This window comes from Rhinichthys klamathensis, unplaced genomic scaffold (assembly GCF_029890125.1).
Source record: "Rhinichthys klamathensis goyatoka isolate OS25496 unplaced genomic scaffold, OSU_Roscu_1.1 h1tg000019l_1, whole genome shotgun sequence".
In the NCBI taxonomy this organism is placed as follows: domain Eukaryota; kingdom Metazoa; phylum Chordata; class Actinopteri; order Cypriniformes; family Leuciscidae; genus Rhinichthys; species Rhinichthys klamathensis.
In genome coordinates, this window is record NW_026606570.1 from 4,697,598 (window position 1) to 4,716,699 (window position 19,102).

At 41.0% G+C, this 19,102-nt stretch overlaps 2 protein-coding genes across 2 annotated transcripts; both read right to left on the reverse strand.

Moving 5' to 3' along the window:
• Positions 1 to 605: 605 nt before the first annotated feature.
• cmlc1 (cardiac myosin light chain-1) lies at positions 606 to 1,558 on the reverse strand. The gene has a single exon (XM_056236751.1). The coding sequence runs from the start codon at positions 1,325 to 1,327 to the stop codon at positions 737 to 739; it is 591 nt and encodes a 196-aa protein (XP_056092726.1). The 5' UTR covers positions 1,328 to 1,558; the 3' UTR covers positions 606 to 736.
• A 1,782-nt stretch (positions 1,559 to 3,340) lies between these two features.
• Positions 3,341 to 16,531, reverse strand: ak5l (adenylate kinase 5, like). Its single transcript, XM_056236676.1, has 9 exons — positions 16,287 to 16,531; positions 7,034 to 7,220; positions 6,143 to 6,322; positions 5,765 to 5,937; positions 5,140 to 5,253; positions 4,651 to 4,842; positions 4,427 to 4,513; positions 4,078 to 4,339; positions 3,341 to 3,556 (listed from the first exon to the last, which is right to left on the reverse strand). The coding sequence occupies exons 1-8, from the start codon at positions 16,344 to 16,346 to the stop codon at positions 4,319 to 4,321; spliced, it is 1,014 nt and encodes a 337-aa protein (XP_056092651.1). The 5' UTR covers positions 16,347 to 16,531; the 3' UTR covers positions 3,341 to 3,556; positions 4,078 to 4,318.
• Positions 16,532 to 19,102: the final 2,571 nt, after the last annotated feature.

The following is a 19,102-nucleotide window of genomic DNA, read 5'->3' on the forward strand; positions in this document are numbered from 1 at the left end:
TTAATGTTCATTAACTTACCTTTTAGACACAACAGTGCCAGTTACTTTGACTGTTTTCCCTCCGACAACTGCGTTGCATCTCCAAGAAACAGCGGGTAACTTCACAAAATGAATCAGTGTTTTTTGATTCAGTGACTCATTCAAAAAGCAGTTGAATTAGTCGACGAATGAATGATTTTACTATTTATTGCACCTTGTTGTTCTTCTAGTTATTTACCTATAGCATCTAATGTATCAGAAATCTCGCACATTCACAGAAAAAAATAAAATAAGTGTGAAGAAAACGTGAAGAAAAAAAAAACAGACAAGCTGAGTGATACAAACAGTATCCCAGTGTTAGAGTTGACATCTCTTTGAACGCAGCTCAGCCAATCAAATTCGAGTTAGGCCTAACTGTTGCATAAGGTTGCTTTTAGAAAACTAAGAATAAATACTTTGTAAAGGGCATCTTTGTCAAAACTCCTTTTTGCTCTTTGCTGGCTCCTTTATTTTTAAGAGTATATAGCCTACTGTAGAACAAGTAGTTAAAGCTGTAACTTCCTTCTCTATAACATCTGAATTTGACAACTCAACAACAAGATTTACAGAACAAAAAAAAAATCTCAGACGAAACAAATTTGGATAGTTTTTATTTGATGCTTTCCAAGACATACAGACAAGACATATTTTCTTTCCAGTGTTTTGACAGTTGCCATTTAGAGTTCCAATTTCATTCAGCAATCTTTGCAGCTTCAGCTCACCCAGAGAGGATGTGCTTGATGAAGGACGTGTAGTTAATGCAGCCGTTGGCGTCTTCTTGTCCGGCCATCAGACGGTCCACCTCATCTTCTGTCATTTTCTCCCCAAGTGTTGCCAAGACATGACGGAGCTCAGCACCCATCACTGTTCCATTTCCTTCTTTGTCAAAGACTCTCAGACCCTCAACAAAGTCCTCAAATGTCCCCTGGTCTTTGGCTCTTGAGATATGCTGCAGCATGGGCAGAAACGTCTCAAAGTCCAGGTATTTGGTGTTCATATCTTCAGCCTTGGGCTTCCCCAGCACGGTCAGCACGTCAGCATTGGTAGGGTTGTGACCCAGGGCCCTCATCACGTCTCCACACTGGGAATACCTTATCTTCATCTCGCCCATTGGCGTCTCATCAAAAAGAGTAAAGGCATCCTTGAACTCTTCGATCTGGTCAGCGGTAAATTCCAGCGGGAGACTCTTCAGGTCCAGCTCGGGCTCTTTGGGTGTCTCTGGAACCGGGGCAGGAGCTGGGGCTTCTTCTTTCTTCGGCTCAGGTTTTTTAGGCTCTGGTTTCTTGGGTTCAACTTTTTTTGGTGCCATAATGCCGATGCTGAGAGTGGAGATGGGAAAAGCTGGGAAATGTGTTGTAAGAGCCCCTGTTGGGTTTTTATACTGACATGTCAGAGAGTGTGATAAGGCTTATCAGAACTGGAATAGTGGCAGACTATATAAGGAAATGAACTGGGTTAGGGTTAGTGTTACTCATACCTTGTTGAAATGCTTTTGTCCAGTAGATAAGACCAGACCAACCACCCCTTTACCCCAGTAAAATTAACAAATTCCTTAAATGTTCTTAAATAGAACAGGAAAAATATGTTAGCTTACACAGGAACAGACTTTAAAGTAATTGTTCACCTAAAAAATAATATTTGTTTATTCACATATGATAACTTTATGTGAGGAACAGACCAAGATGTAAGTCATTGTTCACTGATAATGTTCACTTTCAGGTTGTTGACCACTGCATGTGACTGGATTGAGTGAGTTGAACTTGAGAACTGGATAAGTTTGATTCGTGAACAACGAATCATTCTGTTCAGTTTTGATAAAGGGATAGTTCACGTAATAATTTACTTTATTTGGAAGAGTATGGGTAACCAAACAGCAGATAGTCCCCATTGTTTTCCATAGTATGGAAAAATAAATAAATAAACAAACAAACAGACTACGGAAGTCAATGGGGCCCATCAACTCTTTGGTATACCGACATTCTTTAAAATATCTTTATTTTGTGTTCAGCAGAAGAAATAAATTCATTCAGGTTTTGGAACAACTTGAGGGTGAGTAAATGATGACAGAATTTTAAATATTGGGGTAAAATATCCCTTTAACTAGATCAACCAAAAAGATTAGTCTAAAAATTATTTGTTGCTTCTTCTTTCATAACCATGCCAAAGACAGGGTGAATGTCAAGTTTTTCAGGAAATACCAACTTAAAAGCTGTCCAGCCTATTAAATGATAACATAGTTTTCATTTGTGGGTGGACTAACTAATCAAACAGTTTTGGTCTGATCATTGACATCAATTGTATGGAATAAAAGCAGTGTGACATCTCTCGAAATATCTTCTATTATGTTCCACAGAAGAAAGAAAGTGTGCAAAAAACAAACAAATAAAAACACTATTTTAAAGGAGCATTATAGTCTCAGCCCCATTTTAGAGGAAAAGTTCAAGAACTTTGAGAGTAGAGAAACATACCAAGGTTTTAGTGTTCAATGATATAATTCTGTTGGCTATGTAACATGAAGAACAACTTTCAGAACAAAGTGCATTTATGTCATATGATGCAGAATTCAAAGTTGTAAATTTCAAACCTGAAGCATATATTTGAGTATAGAGGAGTCTCCAACTCGTGCCACTAAGAGCTGCAAGAAATTTGCCAGACAGGTGATAAGCTTGAATCTATTCTGAGAGCCAGCACATACCATCACTCCATCACAGTGATGCTGTTTATAACACAGTATTTTAAGCACACTAAAGATACAATTTTATTTTTATGGTAAATGTTATTAAGTCTAGTTTAAAGCGTACTCAAAGCCAACTTTTTTCCAAGCATTTTTTAAAGAAATTTTTTTTTCTTTATTAATCAATTTTACAAAACTTAAAAATTCATAATATTAATTTGTTAAAATGGAATAAGAAAGTATTTTTGTAAATGGCTATGACATAACTTTCCAACCAGTGAGGATAATGAACAAATGATTTTTAAAGAATAAAAGTCTGCCATCTAGTGGCTTAAATGTTATTTAGTTTTTTTAGCCAGAAATGTCCATCTACATAGCAAAGTGAGTGTAGAGATTGTATTGCAATTAAATGATACTTAACTTTACCACTTGTTATTCCACTGTGAATCATCTTTCAATAAGCGTGTTTCTATTCTCCTCTGTATTTAAAGTAACAGTGTTTTGGCACTTGGTCAAGGTCTGTCAACAAGGGCAGAAAGTCTGTATTCACCGAGGTCCCACTGTAAGAATGTGGCACAGCTGGATTGAACATCTATTAATGAGAACACAGCCTGAGGACACGTCTGTTGCATCTCTATTATTTGTCTCTATCCAGTGCGTTCATACTGTGGTGTAAGATGAAACCATGTCCTCAGAACAGCAGAAACACTGTATTAATCAGTTATCATTTAACCCATTTTAATGCTTGTTGTAGGAATAGGTAAGGTAATTTGTTTGAAAACAGTTGATGTTGTTGCATTTGACATTGATATTGAATTTTACTTTGGTGCATTTTTTAACAACTCATTATTTCTGGCTTGACCTCTAAATATACACTACCGTTCAAAAGTTTGGGGTCAGTGAGAATTTTATTTTTTGGAGGAAAGAAATCAATACTTTTATTTATCAAGGAATAATTAATTTGATCGAAAGTGACAGTAAAGACATTTATAATGTTACAAAAGTCTTTTGAACTTCCTATTCATCAAAGAATCCAAAAAAAAAAAAAAAAAAACTGTACAACTGACAGACCAACAACTGTTTCAACATTGATAATAATAATAAATGTTTCTTGAGCATCAAATCCTCATATTATACTGATTTGTGAAGGATCATTTGACACTGAAGACACTGACACTGGTGATGCTGAAAATTCAGCTTTGATCACAGGAATAAATTACACTTTACTATATATTCACACAGAAAACAGCTGATTTACACTGGAATAATATTTAATACTATAACTGATTTTTGTTGTATTTTTAATCAAATAAGCGCAGCCATGGTTAGCAGAAGAGAATTCTTTTAAAAGTATTTAAAATCGTACCGACCCCAAACTTTTGAACGGTAGTGTACATTAATAAAATCAGGTCAAAACAACAAAGGTCTCTGCTTTAAAGTCATTACTGCAAAAGACGTACAGAGAAAATTCACAGTGAAATACAAATAGAGGCAACAAATAAGTGTAAGTGTCCCTTTTCACTGATCCTGACCCTCGAGATTATTGATGAAAAATAGTGGAAAATTTTGAAATTACATTTAGGATTTAATAGGAGCAACTGTGGGTTTGGATGTGTAGACGTCCCTCTAAAGATCCTCAGTACTGCTCTGCAGGAAGAAAATAACTTTTATGAAGCAAAAGCAAAATTTTAAAACAAATTGTAGAATATAGTGTAACTTTCATTCAAAACCTACTGCATTCGTGTCACAAGGGAACAATCTTTCCTCTACAATGGCACAAATATCTGTGAAAATATCGTCTTCTTCTCGATCCGCATCGACCTGACCAAGCAGAGTGAGACAGAATTGTGTTTCACAGCCTTAAACTGGAGATTATTATTATTATTAAAAAGCACTTGCTTTCAAAACCAGCTGAATTCAACAGTTAACATAAAAATAAGAAAAGAACAGCATCTTACCCTTACAATAAGTCCTCTCTCCTGGTAGTACTTGGCTATGAGTGTGATATTGTGTTTGAAAGTATCTAGTCTCTTCTCAATTGCACGAGTATTGTCGTCGGGGCGGCCCTGCTGGGACGCTCTTTTCTCTAAACGCTGCCGGAGTTGCTGATTAGAGCAGGCAAGCAAGATCACCAAGTCTGGAGAGCCGATCTGAGGAACCATGAGTGTCATTTACTGTACATCAGACATTGCCATAACATACTAAGACATGTATTATGCAGGTTATATACTGTATAGATCCTGTAGGGCCACTGTTCTGCAGAGTTTAGCTCCAACCCCATTTAAACACACCTGAACTAGCAAATCAAGGTCTTATTAGGCAATAGGCATACTAGAAATTTCCAGGCAGGTGTATTGAGGCAAGCAGGAGATAAACTCTGCAGGACAGTGTACTCCAAGAGCAGGTTTGGACACCCTTGGTATAGACCATCTGAAGGAATATCTGACCTGCTCCTCAAAGGTGAACGTCTGTGAGATCTCTCTGGGGAATCCATCCACAATGAATCCTTTAGCATCCTGCTTCTTGATAAACTGTTGTTTCAGCTCTTCAATAGTCGTCTCCTAAAGGATATCATGTCAGAACAAGACTAAGCATGAGGTGACCTTCTTCATTTAATATTGTAAATAAACTACTGAAAAGTTTGAGACATTTATTTAATCAGTAAAACAGTAATATTGTGAAATATAATTACAATTTAAAATAACTGGTTTTTATTTCAATATATTTTATAATGTAATGCTAATTTTTCAGCAGCAATCATTCCAGTCTTCAGTGTCACATGATCCTTCAGAAATCATTCAAATATGCTGATTTGGTGCTGAAGAAACATGTATTACTAATATTAATGTTGAAAATAGCTGTGCTGCATACATATTTATTTGAAATATAAAACTTTTGTAACATTATAAATGCATTTACTGTCACTATTATTTTTACACATTATTTTTTAAATCTTACTCATCCCAATCTTTTGAATGGTAGTTTATGAAAAATCAACATTGACAATCAAAGCAGTTGTGAATACACCATAGCTGCGAAAATTCACATTGTTTGGTGGTCAGATTTCCAAACCTGAGGTGCCAGTTCTCCATTTGCAATGATCTGAGCAATCAGCTCCCATTTCCTGTCACTGGGGGCATGATGCAGCAACTGGTTCCTTAAAATTTCCCCTACGGACACATGCTCGAAATCATAGCGATGTGCAATTTTAGTTGTCTGAGTGCCCTTCCCACTGCCGGGTCCACCTGGAAAATATTATAGCAAATCCCACTTTACATCACAAAAACAGCACAATGGAAATGTTAATTTAAAATTAATTAATTCAATGTCTATTGAATTTTATTTCATCCAGCTCATAGAGTTGGAATTTAGAATGAGATGAATTCAGAAAAAGATGACTGAAACAGACCGAAAATGAGAAATGACCAGCTGACAGTGATGATCACTCACCTATGATGAATATGATGTGCGGTCGTGGTTTAGATGGGTCAAAGACATCATACTCCTGTATGAGCCCTGAGGACTCAGTCATATCTGAGTCACTTTCTATGGAGAACTGGGCTTGGATTGGTGGCAGCCTGTCATATCGACGGTAAGGCCCGGGACCAGGACCAGGACCAGGACCACTGTCTGTGGAATGAAACAGATTACATTTATCAGTTCTATATGACCTCAGATTCATTTTTAAGGCCAATAAACACCACACCGACAAACGCAGATAGACAGCAGCACACACTTTGTCAGGTTTTGTCAGATCAGTGTGTTACCCCTGTCGGAGTCTGTCGCCGATTCAAACACTGCGTTTGTCGGGTCTTGGAATGTCTGAGAAATTACGTACTGCAAAGACTTTCGGCATTGATAGTGTCTGTTGTAACTTGGTACAGTGTGAATTGGCCTTTAATTCACTCATTTGATAAGAATCCACACAATACTGTGTTTTTAGACATTCATTATTGAGATATTTGGGTAATTTTAACACTTGAACCATCTTTAACCTTCCTAAATGTCTTTGCAATGTTTTCATTTTCCGTCCTTCAGATTTAAATCCCTGAATAATGGTTACTTAACTGCTGGCTTTTTATCTAGATAATGTGGTTATTTTTGTGATTTAAAGAGAGAGGCAAACAACAAACAAGTAATGCATTAATAAGCATAACAATTTCACACACAAAAAAAAAAACATTGTTCAATGTATAATTCAGTAAAATGAAAGAACTGCTAAAAAAGTCAATGAAACTAAAATGCAAGTGTCATTTTAAAGTATATCCATAATGTATATCCATCATGTACACAACTAACTGTTTTATTTCTAGCTAAGATTAATTTTTCTAGCTAAATTACCGAGTTTGCAGGGGGCTTTCTTCCCCTGTGCTGGGGTGATTGGTGGTAGAGGTTTTCGATCAGGTGTAATGAAAGTGTCCCAGGCCACACATTCAGGACCGCCGAGGTCACGTGTTTTCTGCAGGCAACTCTCCAAGAATGCCAAAGGGTCCTCAGGCCTGTGGTACATCAGCCCTGTTAACATGCTCTGTGAGATACACACACACAGAGTTCATATCATTTTGTTATATGAAATGCTTAATTGACATGAGTGTTTCACAAATATGAATCTGTATTTCTTGTAAAGTGTACAATTCCAGTACATCTATTTGAGTAAATGAGTTCTTTCATCATGTCAAAATTGTATACAGTATCACTGACAATTTTGGCCTTTGAGATATCAATCAGAGTCTTTCCTTGCTTTTTTCACCTAAAAAAAGAAGAAGAATATGAGCACATTTTTCGTTTATTAGCCAAACTCAGCTAAACGATTTCTGGATGGAAAGACAGAGGGAAACAATGAATAACAATCTAGGTGGGAGAAAATAATAATTGCAAATTGTTGTTCTATTCATCCCACACGTGTTAGCAGTTCGAACTCCGGACCATTCAGAGGGACAGGAAATGGAAAATCTGAGCTCTAAATAATCAGCTGTTTGCTTCTTTTGATGCAAATAAAACTGCTTGTGAATTTACATCTCAATCCTCACGGGTATCAAACGGCTAAAGACACATTCAACTGCTGAATAAAGGAACAGTGTCTAAAAAGAAACGAAACAAAAGGCTGAATTTGCTAAAGGTATCCGTTTAATAACAGACCGCAGCATTTTTAAGGACTAATGCAGTATCCATACGGATAAAGAGCATTACAAACAAACTAAGCTTCACTGTAAAAAGTAGCAACCTGCAATTGTCACCTTCTTAATTTATAAACGTTTAATTTTGTTGCAGTAACCTAATGTATTTTGGTTGACTCAATGACGTTAAATAATATTTCTGATATAAAAATAATTAATTTAAAATGAACCCTAAAGCATACTGTATCATAGTTTATATGCAAATGTCTAAAATCTCTAAATTATCAACATGATCAAAATTTGCAGAAAAAACTGTTGTACACAATTTACCACTGTACATGCCTTCTGTCATCTAATAGATTTATACTGATTTTTATTAAGTAAACGTATAGGAACAAATTGTATGTAATATTTCAAGTCAAACACTTACTGGACTAAAAGCAACTCTTTTTTTTTACTTGATTATTCATACATCGTTTTTTTTTTTATTAGAAAAAATAAATCAGGCTATTGAGGAATGTTATTTGTACATAATTAAAGAGCTTTGATCATAAAACTTTAATTACATAATTGAAATATCAGCCTACTTATTATTGGGAGATATTGTCACGGACACAATCGTCAGCACCAGACCTCCACACTCCGCCCACTCGTTCAGCATCCCCTGAATACTGATCACCTGCACCTGTCTTCATCACCTGCTTGCAATCTGCACTCACTTCACCCTCACCTTAAAGGGTTAGTTCACCCCAAAATGAAAATTCTGTCAGTAATTACTCACCCTCATGTTGTTCCAACCCCGTAAGACTTTTGTTCATCTTCGGAACACAAATTAAGATATTTTTTTATTAAATCTGAGAGCTGGATCACTCCTCCATAGGCTTTTTAAGGGATCGAAACTGGCCGGCCCATAAAAGTTAAAGACATCATTAAAATAGTCCAAGTGACTACAGTGGCTCAATCTTAAGTTTATCAAGCGACGAGAATACTTTTTGGGCGCAAAATCAAACAAAAATAACGACTTTATTCAACTATTCATTTCCTTCTCTGTGGGCCTCGAGATTTCACGTAGTGAAACTGCGCAAAGCTTCTAGCTTGTACGTCACACGCATCACACACATGACCAACGTCGGCCAATAGTGTGACGTGCAACACAGAAGCTTTGCGCAGTTTCACTACGTGAAATCTCGAGGGCACGTGAATGGTATTGTCACTCAATCCCTCGTTAACTTCATCGGCCATTTCCGTGAAGTGTTTTCACAAGCCTCAAACTCTCTTTCTGTTCATGAACAATTATTTCGTTTACGCCAAGGACAAACATCTGTGTCAACATATGCATTGCAGTTTCACATTCTGGCAGCTTCCAGCGGATGGGATGAGTTGGCACTTATCACCGCTTTTCGCCAAGGTTTAAACCATGAGATTCGTTTACAGCTCGCCATTTACGATGGCGTCATTGGTCTAGAAAACCTCATCCAACGTTCCATTCGAGTAGACCAACGTCGCACCGCCTGCCAGCTCGATAGCCCTGCACTGACTCCTCCTCGTCCTTCATTCTCTGCCAGCCCTTCAGCACCAGAACCCATGGAACTTAGTTCAACTAATTTATCAGCAATCATCGTATTACCAAATAATCTCTGACTCTACTGTGGAACAGCCGGTCATCATCTCATCACCTGTCCAGTCCGTCCCCCACGACCGACGGTGAGTACTGTAAAACTTCCTTCACCTATTTCCCATATGAAATACACTCCTTTTCTGGTAACTTACCTCCAACGATCTCTTCCAGCGAAAGCGTTATTTGACTCCGGCTCCGGTGGCAATTTCATCTCTCTCCACAAACTTCAAGCCCGTAAAAAAACTCTACATATCCAGTCCATCCTGGGAAAACCGCTCGGTCATGGGTAAATCTGGCACTGCAGTCCCACCATCACTCTGAAAATCGGCGGTCTTCATGAAGAGGAACTGTCATTTCTGGTGCTGGAGGGCTCTACAGCAGATATCATCCTGGGACGCCCGTGGCTGGAACTCCACTCGCCTAACATCTGTTGGACATCGGGTGAGATGTCAATGGGGAAGAGACTGCTTTTCACACTGTTTATATTCTGTCAAGAAAATTCATCGCTCCCCATCAACTCCGGTGAAGTCACAATCTGCTCCACCTCAGTCGAGAGTCCAGGCACCAGTGAACAACACGAGATACCGGCCACCTATCGGGCGTCCCAGGATGTCTTCAATAAACAACTGGCAACAAAACTTCCTCCACATCGGCCATGGGACTGTGCGATCGACCTGCTGCCTGGGGCTGTTCTACCACGCGGTAAGATCTACCCGCTGTCCATCCCGGAACAGAAGGCCATGGAGGAGTACATCGAGGCTCTTCATCAAGACTACATCCGTCCATCTACGTCCCCTGCCACTTCCAGCTTCTTTTTCGTCGGTAAGAAGGACGGAGGCTTGCGCCCCTGTATAGACTACCGAACCCTCAATAACTCCACAGTCAAGTACCGGTATCCCCTTCCTCTGGTTCCAGCCGCTCTGGAACAACTACGTGGTGCTCGGATATTTACTAAACTGGACCTGCGTAGTGCCTACAATTTGGTGCGAATCCGGAAGGGAGACGAGTGGAAGACGGCATTCATCACCCCTGCTGGCCACTATGAGTACAAGGTCATGCCCTTCGGATTGTCCAACGCTCCCACCGTCTTCCAGGGCTTCATGAATGAGATCTTCAGGGACTTCCTTCAACAGTTTGTCATCATTTATATATCCTCATATATTCTTCCAGTTTATCCGAGCACCACCACCATGTCAATCAAGTCCTCCAACGTCTGCGCGATCATCAACTCTTCCTGAAGCTGGAAAAATGTGAGTTTCATCAAGAGACTATCCAGTTCCTGGGTTATGTGATCACTCCTCATGGAATTACCATGGATCAGAGGAAGGTGGAAGCTGTTTCCAACTGGCCATTACCCACCAACGTTAAGGAACTTCAACGCTTCTTGGGCTTCGCAAACTTCTATCGAAGATTCATCAAAGGATTCAGTCAAATCAGTGCACCCATCACCTCTCTGTTAGGTAAAGGGGCCAAGTCTCTGTCCTGGACCACCGAAGCCACCAATGAATTCGAGAAGCTCAAAGCATCCTTCAGCTCCGCTCCTACTCTTGTCCATCCAAACCCAGATCATCCATTTCTTGTCGAGATGGACGCTTCTATCACCGGAGTAGGAGCGGTCCTTTCACAGTGGCAGGGGAAGCCTCCCAGACTCCATCCATGTGCCTTCTTCTCCAAGAAACTGTACCCGGCGGAGCAGAATTATGACATCGGCAACCGGGAACATCTGGTTTGATGTCACCGCTTTGATGTCATCACGGATCACCGCAACCTGGAATACCTCAGAGATGCCAAACGACTCAACACCCGTCAAGCATGCTGGTCACTCTTTTTCACCCGGTTCAACTTCAAAGTAACATATCGCCCTGGAGACGAAAACATCAAACTGACTCCCTTTCCCGTCTGTATCAACCTGACTCCATCACCTCCAACCCAGAACCCATCCTCCCTCCAGCCTTGATTGTCAGCCCTATTCAGTGGAGTCTGGACGACCATATTGTCGATGCCACCCGATCAGAACCTGCTCCGCCGGGAGGTCCTGAGGGACGGACCTATGTTCCATCACGTCTTCGTCTGTCCCTCATGGACTCAGTCCATACATCTCCGGGCTCTGAACACCCAGGCAGCCAACAAACCCTCTCCCTCGTACAACAACTCTACTGGTGACCCAATATGACCCAGGGTGTCTCCCGGTACGTGAAAAGCTGCTCATTCTGTGCCATGGCCAAAGTTCCGCGACGCCTTCCGGAAGGCAAACTTGTACCTCTTCCAGTACCCACAAGGCCTTGGTCCCAGCTCGGGGTGGATTTCATCACTGATCTCCCTTCCTCTGACTCACACACCTGTGTTCTGGTTGTCGTTGACCACTTTTCAAAAGCATGTAAACTGATCCCTCGGCCTGGTTTACCCACAGCCTTCGAGACTGCTGAAACACTATTCTCCCAAATATTCAGACATTTTGGTATACCTGAAGACATTGTATCAGATCGTGGTCCACAGTTCATCTCCAGGGCATGGAGAGCATTCTTCAACCTCCTGGGGGTTTCAGTAAGTCTCACCTCTGGGTATCATCCCCAGTCCAATGGCCAGACTGAGAGGAAGATACAGGAAATCAGGAGATACCTGCGGTCATATTGCCATGACCACCAGGACTGCTGGAGCCGCTACCTACCCTGGGCCGAGTATGCACAGAACTCTCTCCAGCAATCCACCATGGGCCTCACGCCCTTTCAGGGCATTCTCGGCTTCCAGCCGCCCCTGTTTCCCTGGTCAGGAGAGCCATCCGAAGTTCCAGCAGTCCATCATTGGATCCAGGAGAGCGAGAGGGTCTGGGACTCAGCACACATTCATCTGCAGAGGGCTGTTCATAGACACAAGAGCCAGGCCGAGGCAAGAAAATCAGCGACCCCTTTGTCACGGACACACAATCGTCAGCACCAGACCTCCAAACTCCGCTCACTCGTTCCGCATCCCCTGAATACTGATCACCTGCACCTGTCTTCATCACCTGCTTGCAATCTGCACTCACTTCACCCTCACCTTAAATACACCACCAGTTCCCTCAGTTCAACGTCTGGTCTCGTCGATACGCCATCGACTTCCTGACTCTCTGCATTAAAGACGATCCCCAAGTCTTCAATCCACTTTACCTGCTTCGAATACTTACCTGCTCTCCTGAGATCCCGATCTACTTTCCGGTCCATTTGTCTGCAAACCTGTCTGCCATCTTCTGCCTCGATCCTCGCCATCCTGCCTGTAACAGATAAGAGACCCGGTCATATTCCATTCATCCAGTTCACATACATTAATTCCTTCATTTCAACTTACCTGCCGTGACTGTTCCTAAGTGCCATTAAATAAATATCCTGTTTAACTTTACCTGTTTGTGTCCTTCTGATCTGTGACAGATATAGAGTGATAACTTATATTTACTGATTTATATCCATGTTAAGTTAAAGATCTCAAACTCTCATTTCATCTTCATTTTTTGGCCATATAAATTTCCACAACTGCACCAAATTGCATACTTCTGCTCAGGGCCTCTGAATAAAATTGAGATTATTTTGTCCCCCTGTCCCCCTTCTTATTAGTTTTATAATTAGGTGTATTTTTACATTAAATCTCTGTATTTCTGGATACAAATATAGCAAACTTTTTATTACATCAAACCTGTACCTCGTCTGTTTTTAAAGAGTACAAAGCTGTACTGTTCTTTGGGATGAAACTTTCAGGCCTACTCAACAGATCGTCCAAATTGCTTTACAGAAGAAATTAATGAATAGAGATGAGAAAATACACACATATCTACAAGCTGAAACTGCCCAAAAACTATGAACTACCTACTGCATAAAAAGTGTGTGAGAGAAACCCTATACTGAGACATTTGAAACTAGAAAAAGCAGAACATAAAAGTATGCCTGAAAGTACTGGAATGTATCCCAGCATGCAATTTGTGAAAAACACACATTCAAATATTTAGAATTGTCATTTTGTCAAATGTGCATGTCTTTGTATTGCGGAAAGATCTTGATGTGAGGTGACAGTATTAACCACTGAGCCATCATGCTGGTGAGAAGTTCAACATTTTAAGTTTACATTGTCCCATTTCACGAATGCTATAACGACCTAACCACTGCAGTCAACAGCTTGAAGTATCTATGCTTCTAAATAAAATCAGTAGACAAATGTTGTAACTTGTATGCAATTATGCCAGTGTTTGCATATAAGTGTTACTGTGGACAGAGGATTAACCAGCAGGTTGTGTGACACTGCAATACAGTGAAGGGCCGGATGCAGAAAATGCCACAGTTGTGTGCACAGCTGGCATTTAGGCATAAGAGTGCGGTCTGAATGAAAGGTCAGGGATTTGTTAAAATGCAAAAGGGTCATTACTGGTCATGTGAATGTAACTGTAAGTCACAAGTATAGCCAAACCTGTACACACACACACACACACACACACACACACACACACACACACACACACACACACACACACACACACATATAAGATTTGCCGTGATTTTGCCAAGTAAGACATGTATCAGAGAGAAATGATAGGTTAATAGTGAATAGCACAGATGTAGAAGCACCTAACCCTGGTTGTAACTTGTAAGCATATCTGAAAACACCATTTGACCAATTAATTAAATGTAACAGCCTTCAAAGAAAAAGAAAAATATGCATTTGTAATCTTTCAAATATATATTTTTTGTATAGCTGCAATGCTATTTGCTGTCTCTCCGTGTTGCTTTGAGCGTGATTGGTTAATCTGACCGCTATCCAGGAATCTGGCCAATGAAAACTCTGCGTGCCTTTTTTTGGTCAAGTTTGAATACGTCTGTTGGAGTGGGCATGTGCTGCTGCTCGGCATCTGCAGTAATACTTCAGTCGGTCCCCCTTTTTTTTTAAACCCCATGCATGCACCAATGATCCAGCCATTTGGAGGAATATTGCTCTTTATCTGCTGTGTCTGTCACTTCTGGTGCAGAATCATGGACCTTTTGTTGTATGTTTTGATTTTACTTATAATTAAACTCATATAGCTAGAAATGCCATTTTTAGTTTTTCAGTTGGGGGCTCTGAAGAACTTTTTGAGAATAATTTGTTGATAATATAAATTTACATCTGAATAGTAAAACAGTTTTAGGATAATATGGTGTGATTGAATCAGTGACAATCTTGAAGATTGATCAGTTTTGTATTTCAGTTTAAGTTGAGAATATTTCATTAAACTTTTATTACATTTTAATGAAACTGTTAATCAGTACAGTATTTTAAATGTGAAACGTATTTCATTTAAAATTTGTACTGCATTTCTTCAAAAACAGAATTATTACATTTTGTTTTATACAGTATTTGTACAGACTTTTTATTTTGTCTTCCAAAATAAAACTGTCCATTTACCATCTTGAGCAACACTGTTGAAGGTAATTTTTACTAAATGTTTTACAGGAAAAATCTGTAAAAATAAATAAAAGTGTTTTTCTCTAAAACCTTTAATGATAATTTCTGTAAAATTATTGTTTTTGCACTTTATTTGGATTAAGATATTTTACTTTAATTTTACAGTTTTTGTTTGGCAGCCACTGCTGCCAGTCATTTTACCTTTTTTTGCGATTTTGTTTTTTACAGTGTTTGAGCTCCATATTCTACTGTTATTCATATGATATATCAGGCTCACATTTGTTTTATATTTTTATATATTTTGTCTAATTCAGTATATTTCGTCTGGTTCAATAAAAATAAGTCTGGTTTTCAAAAAAAATGTAGGTTTAATTTTAGGTTAACGTTTTTTTTAGTAAGTCTTTAGTAAGTTTAATAGACTGACATACAGTAAAAACTATTACCATCAAGTTAAAAAGCAATACAGGGAAACAATATATTTTAGTCATATTTTATTGGAAAATAATCTTTAAAAAGAACAATGTCAGCAGCTTTGATAAGTTTAAATACTAGTTACAATTAAATAATTTCCAATTAAATACAATTAAATAATAATATTAAGTTAACTACTTTACTTCCACCTTTCTAAATCCTTGCACTGTCTATATGCCATATCTTTATGTGCATTCGGTCACAGATGGAGGAGTTTCAGAGATGTATATCTAGAGGTATGCACATGAACTTAAACCTGCATGTTTGCATTCCCCAGTGAGCTGCGTGTTCGGGCACATGCAAAAACAGGACTGTTTCAGTCCTTCGCTCTCCATTGCCCACATTTCCCAAGTCACAAGTAAATATAAAGTATAGCTTGTTGCCTTGGTGACAGCCAAAAGTGTTGATGTTCTGAAACTCATGTTTACAACCTTCACTCTTTCTGCCCTGCATATATTGTGCTTCATTATATGTAGTATCAATTTGGAGATGGAAAGCTTGCCAGAAGTGTGTGCAATGATCCTCCATGGACACAGTATTTTGTATGCAACTACATATCTCCCACACAAGCACTTGTTGATGCTGTCTGAGGAGAATCTTCCCTCTTTCTGACAATCTTGAGACACTCTGCTTTGCCATTACAGCACCCTACTTGAGGATCACCATAGTGACACTTTCAAGTAGGCTATCTAATTTGCCATGTAATTGTGCATTCTAAATAGACACAGAGTTTTTGATTAATGATGTTCATCTTTAGTGAGGCCAGTTTCCCAATAGATTCTTGATGGAAAGAGTGTTGACAGTAGAAATAGGTAGCCTAATACTAGATATATAATTTATCATATTCTCTGAAGAACTCTGAGCCTACAGTCACCTTGATAATCAGATTTCAGACACGCAGATGTTTCCAGATGTGTTATTTGCTATAATAATATTATTAATGCTATATTAATATAACAATGCTTCTCTTCTGGGTGATCCTTACCTCAAAAAGGTGTGGGATCTGTCGTTTGGAGAGGTAATCCTTCGCGTCGTTTGTGTTCATTCTTTCCGGTTATCCAGAACAGCGTTTGTAAGTCAGTAGAGCAGCAGCTGTGTCTTGTCTATCTGCTTATCTGTTGCGTTTAACCCTCAGAGCAGCTGTGCTGTGTTGCACCATCCCATCGAGCTGTTCTCCGCTGCTTTGACGCCGATGACCTCCGGCGATGTGTTTCTATTCAACATTAGTCACACTCATGCTGAACTCAAAGTGACACTTAGCAACGCCGCGTAGTCGCGAGTAATGGTCTAATAATCGATATCGAGTAGTCCATCTTTGTAGCTATAGGCTACCGCAGTACAAAAAAGGGTTATCAGATGCCACAATAACAAATTTTTTTCTCAATGTGTTTGATGAGATACTTTTTTTTAATCTAATTTGATAAAATATAGCTTAACCCAGCAAAGTTAGTTTTTTTAAAGCTTCCTGATTATTTAAAAATCCCCTGTGGTGAAAATCAAGTTTTTAATGTTGTTTAGGCTATGTCTATGTGGTGTTTTTAATATGCTACAAAACATGTGCAAATTCATAAGTCAACACAACTGTTGAGTATTTTCTCCTTAAAACGAATCGGTTACCTAACGTAACCTCGGTTCTCTCTAGATGAGGGAACGAGTATTGCGTAAGCTAGCTTACGCTGCGGGAAAGATTCATCTTTGCTGAGAATTTGTAGCCAAAAAATTATTTCATAATTTGTATCCATTGACAACGCAGTTCCTCTGCGGCAGACCTTGAGCAGGCTAGCTAGCGGCTCATTGGTTCGCTCAGAGAGAACTGCTTAAGCCTATGGGAGAGCGGGGCTGAACCCGCTGCCAATGAGAAGCGCCCGCGCGCTCATTGCGTCATGGCCCGCCAGAATGGGCGTGGCTATGGTGTATATAACAGTCTCTCCCAGGCTTATATGTTGATTTATTTCAGCGTGAAGCGAAACGCTAGTAGCGCAAGCACGGCCGGGAACGCAATACTCGTTCCCTCATCTAGAGAGAACCGAGGTTACGTTAGGTAACCGATTCGTTCTCTTACGAGAGGTTCTCTCGTATTGCGTAAGCTAGCTTACGCTGCGGGAACACCTGGTCAACGCCGTGCGCGCTATGAATCCACTCATGAATCCCGGGGAGATACCGGGGGATTCTTAACGTGGAGTGAATGTAATATGAGGCCGGCAGAGCGGGCACATGAAGTGTATACATAAGCATCTAAGGGGAGCACAAGGGGCGAACCGGTTGTGTGAGGGACTCCCAGTAATGCAGCTTCTTAGGGAGCTGATCGTTAGACGGCTAGTACTTTTGCCTGCAAGGCGGGAACTTCCAAGTTGTAAAATCTGACAAAGGTGGACGGGGAGGCCCATCCCGCGGCCACACAAATGTCATGAATGGAAATTCCACAGGACCATGCCCACGATGAGGCCATGCCTCTAGTGGAGTGAGCCCTGATGCCCAGAGGGCAGGGCAGGCATTTAGATGCGTAAGCAGAGGCAATCGCGTCCACTATCCATCTAGACAGCGTCTGTTTTGAGGCGGCCAGACCCTTGGTGCGCCCCCCAAACGACACGAAAAGCTGGTCAGCGCGTCTGAACGCGGCAGCGCGCGTAGTGTACAATCTCAGGGCCCGCACCGGGCAGAGGAGATTGGCGTCGCGCTCACTATCGGATGAAGGTAGAGCTGATAGGGAAATAATCTGAGCCCTGAACGGGGTACCAATCGCCTTCGGGACATAGCCATGCCTAGGTTTGAGAATGACGACAGAATCATTCGGTCCAAACTCAAGACACGCGGCGCTGGATGAGAGCGCGTAAAGAGCCCCCACGCGTTTTACTGAGGACAGAGCCGTCAGAAAAACGGTTTTGAGCGAGAGGTATTTTAGGTCCACAGACTCGAGCGGTTCGAACGGGGGTGCTTTCATAGCTTCGAGAACTATAGAAAGATCCCAGATAGGAACCGAATGGGGGCGCGGAGGGTTCATCCTCTTAGCTCCCCTGAGGAAGCGGATGACTAACCTGTCTTTGCCCAGGGACTGAGCGCGTCGGGGTTCAGTGAACGCCGCGACGGCTGCCACGTAAACCTTGAGAGTGGAGGGGGACCTGCCCTTGTCCAGCATCTCTTGAAGGAAAACAAGCAAAGACGGCACCTCGCACGACCGTGGGTCCAGATTTTTGTCGGTGCACCATTTTGAGAACACAGACCATTTAGACGCATAGAGCCTTCTCGTGGAAGGTGCTCTAGCCTGTATGATAGTGTTTCTTACTCCCTCTGGCAAATCGACGAATAGTCGTTGATCACCCATGCATGGAGCGCCCAGCGCTGTGGATGGGGGTGCCAGATCGTGCCGCGAGCTTGAGAGAGGAGATCTGCTCTGACTGGGATGGGCCACGGGGCTGTCTGTGACAGCTGCGTGAGCTCCGGAACCCAAGTCTGACTCTCCCAGCGCGGGGCTATGAGGAGCACCGAGTGGCGTGTGTCCCTGATCCTCTGAATTACCTGCGGTAGCAGAGCGATCGGAGGGAATGCATAAAGCGGGCGGCGAGGCCATTCCTGGGCTAGCGCGTCCTCGCTCCTTGAAAAAAATATTGGGCAGTGAGCGTTCTCCTCTGACGCGAAGTGGTCCACTTCTGCTCTGCCGAATAGCCGCCACAGTATTTGGACCGTTTGTGTGTTCAGGGACCATTCTCCTGTGGAGATGAGGTTCCTGGACAGTATGTCTGGACCGTCGTTCAGATGGCCCGGCACATGCGTCGCTCTGAGCGAGAGCAGGCGGCTCTGAGA

Coding starts and splice junctions, on each gene's coding strand:
- ak5l (XM_056236676.1), bottom strand. CDS start 16,346: ATGAACACAAACGACGCGAAGGATTACCTCTCCAAACGACAGATCCCA. Junction 5,938..6,142: donor GCACATCATATTCATCATAG/GTGAGTGATCAT, acceptor AATATTTTCCAG/GTGGACCCGGCAGTGGGAAG. Junction 4,340..4,426: donor TCCCTTGTGACACGAATGCA/GTAGGTTTTGAA, acceptor TTCTTCCTGCAG/AGCAGTACTGAGGATCTTTA.
- cmlc1 (XM_056236751.1), bottom strand. CDS start 1,327: ATGGCACCAAAAAAAGTTGAACCCAAGAAACCAGAGCCTAAAAAACCT.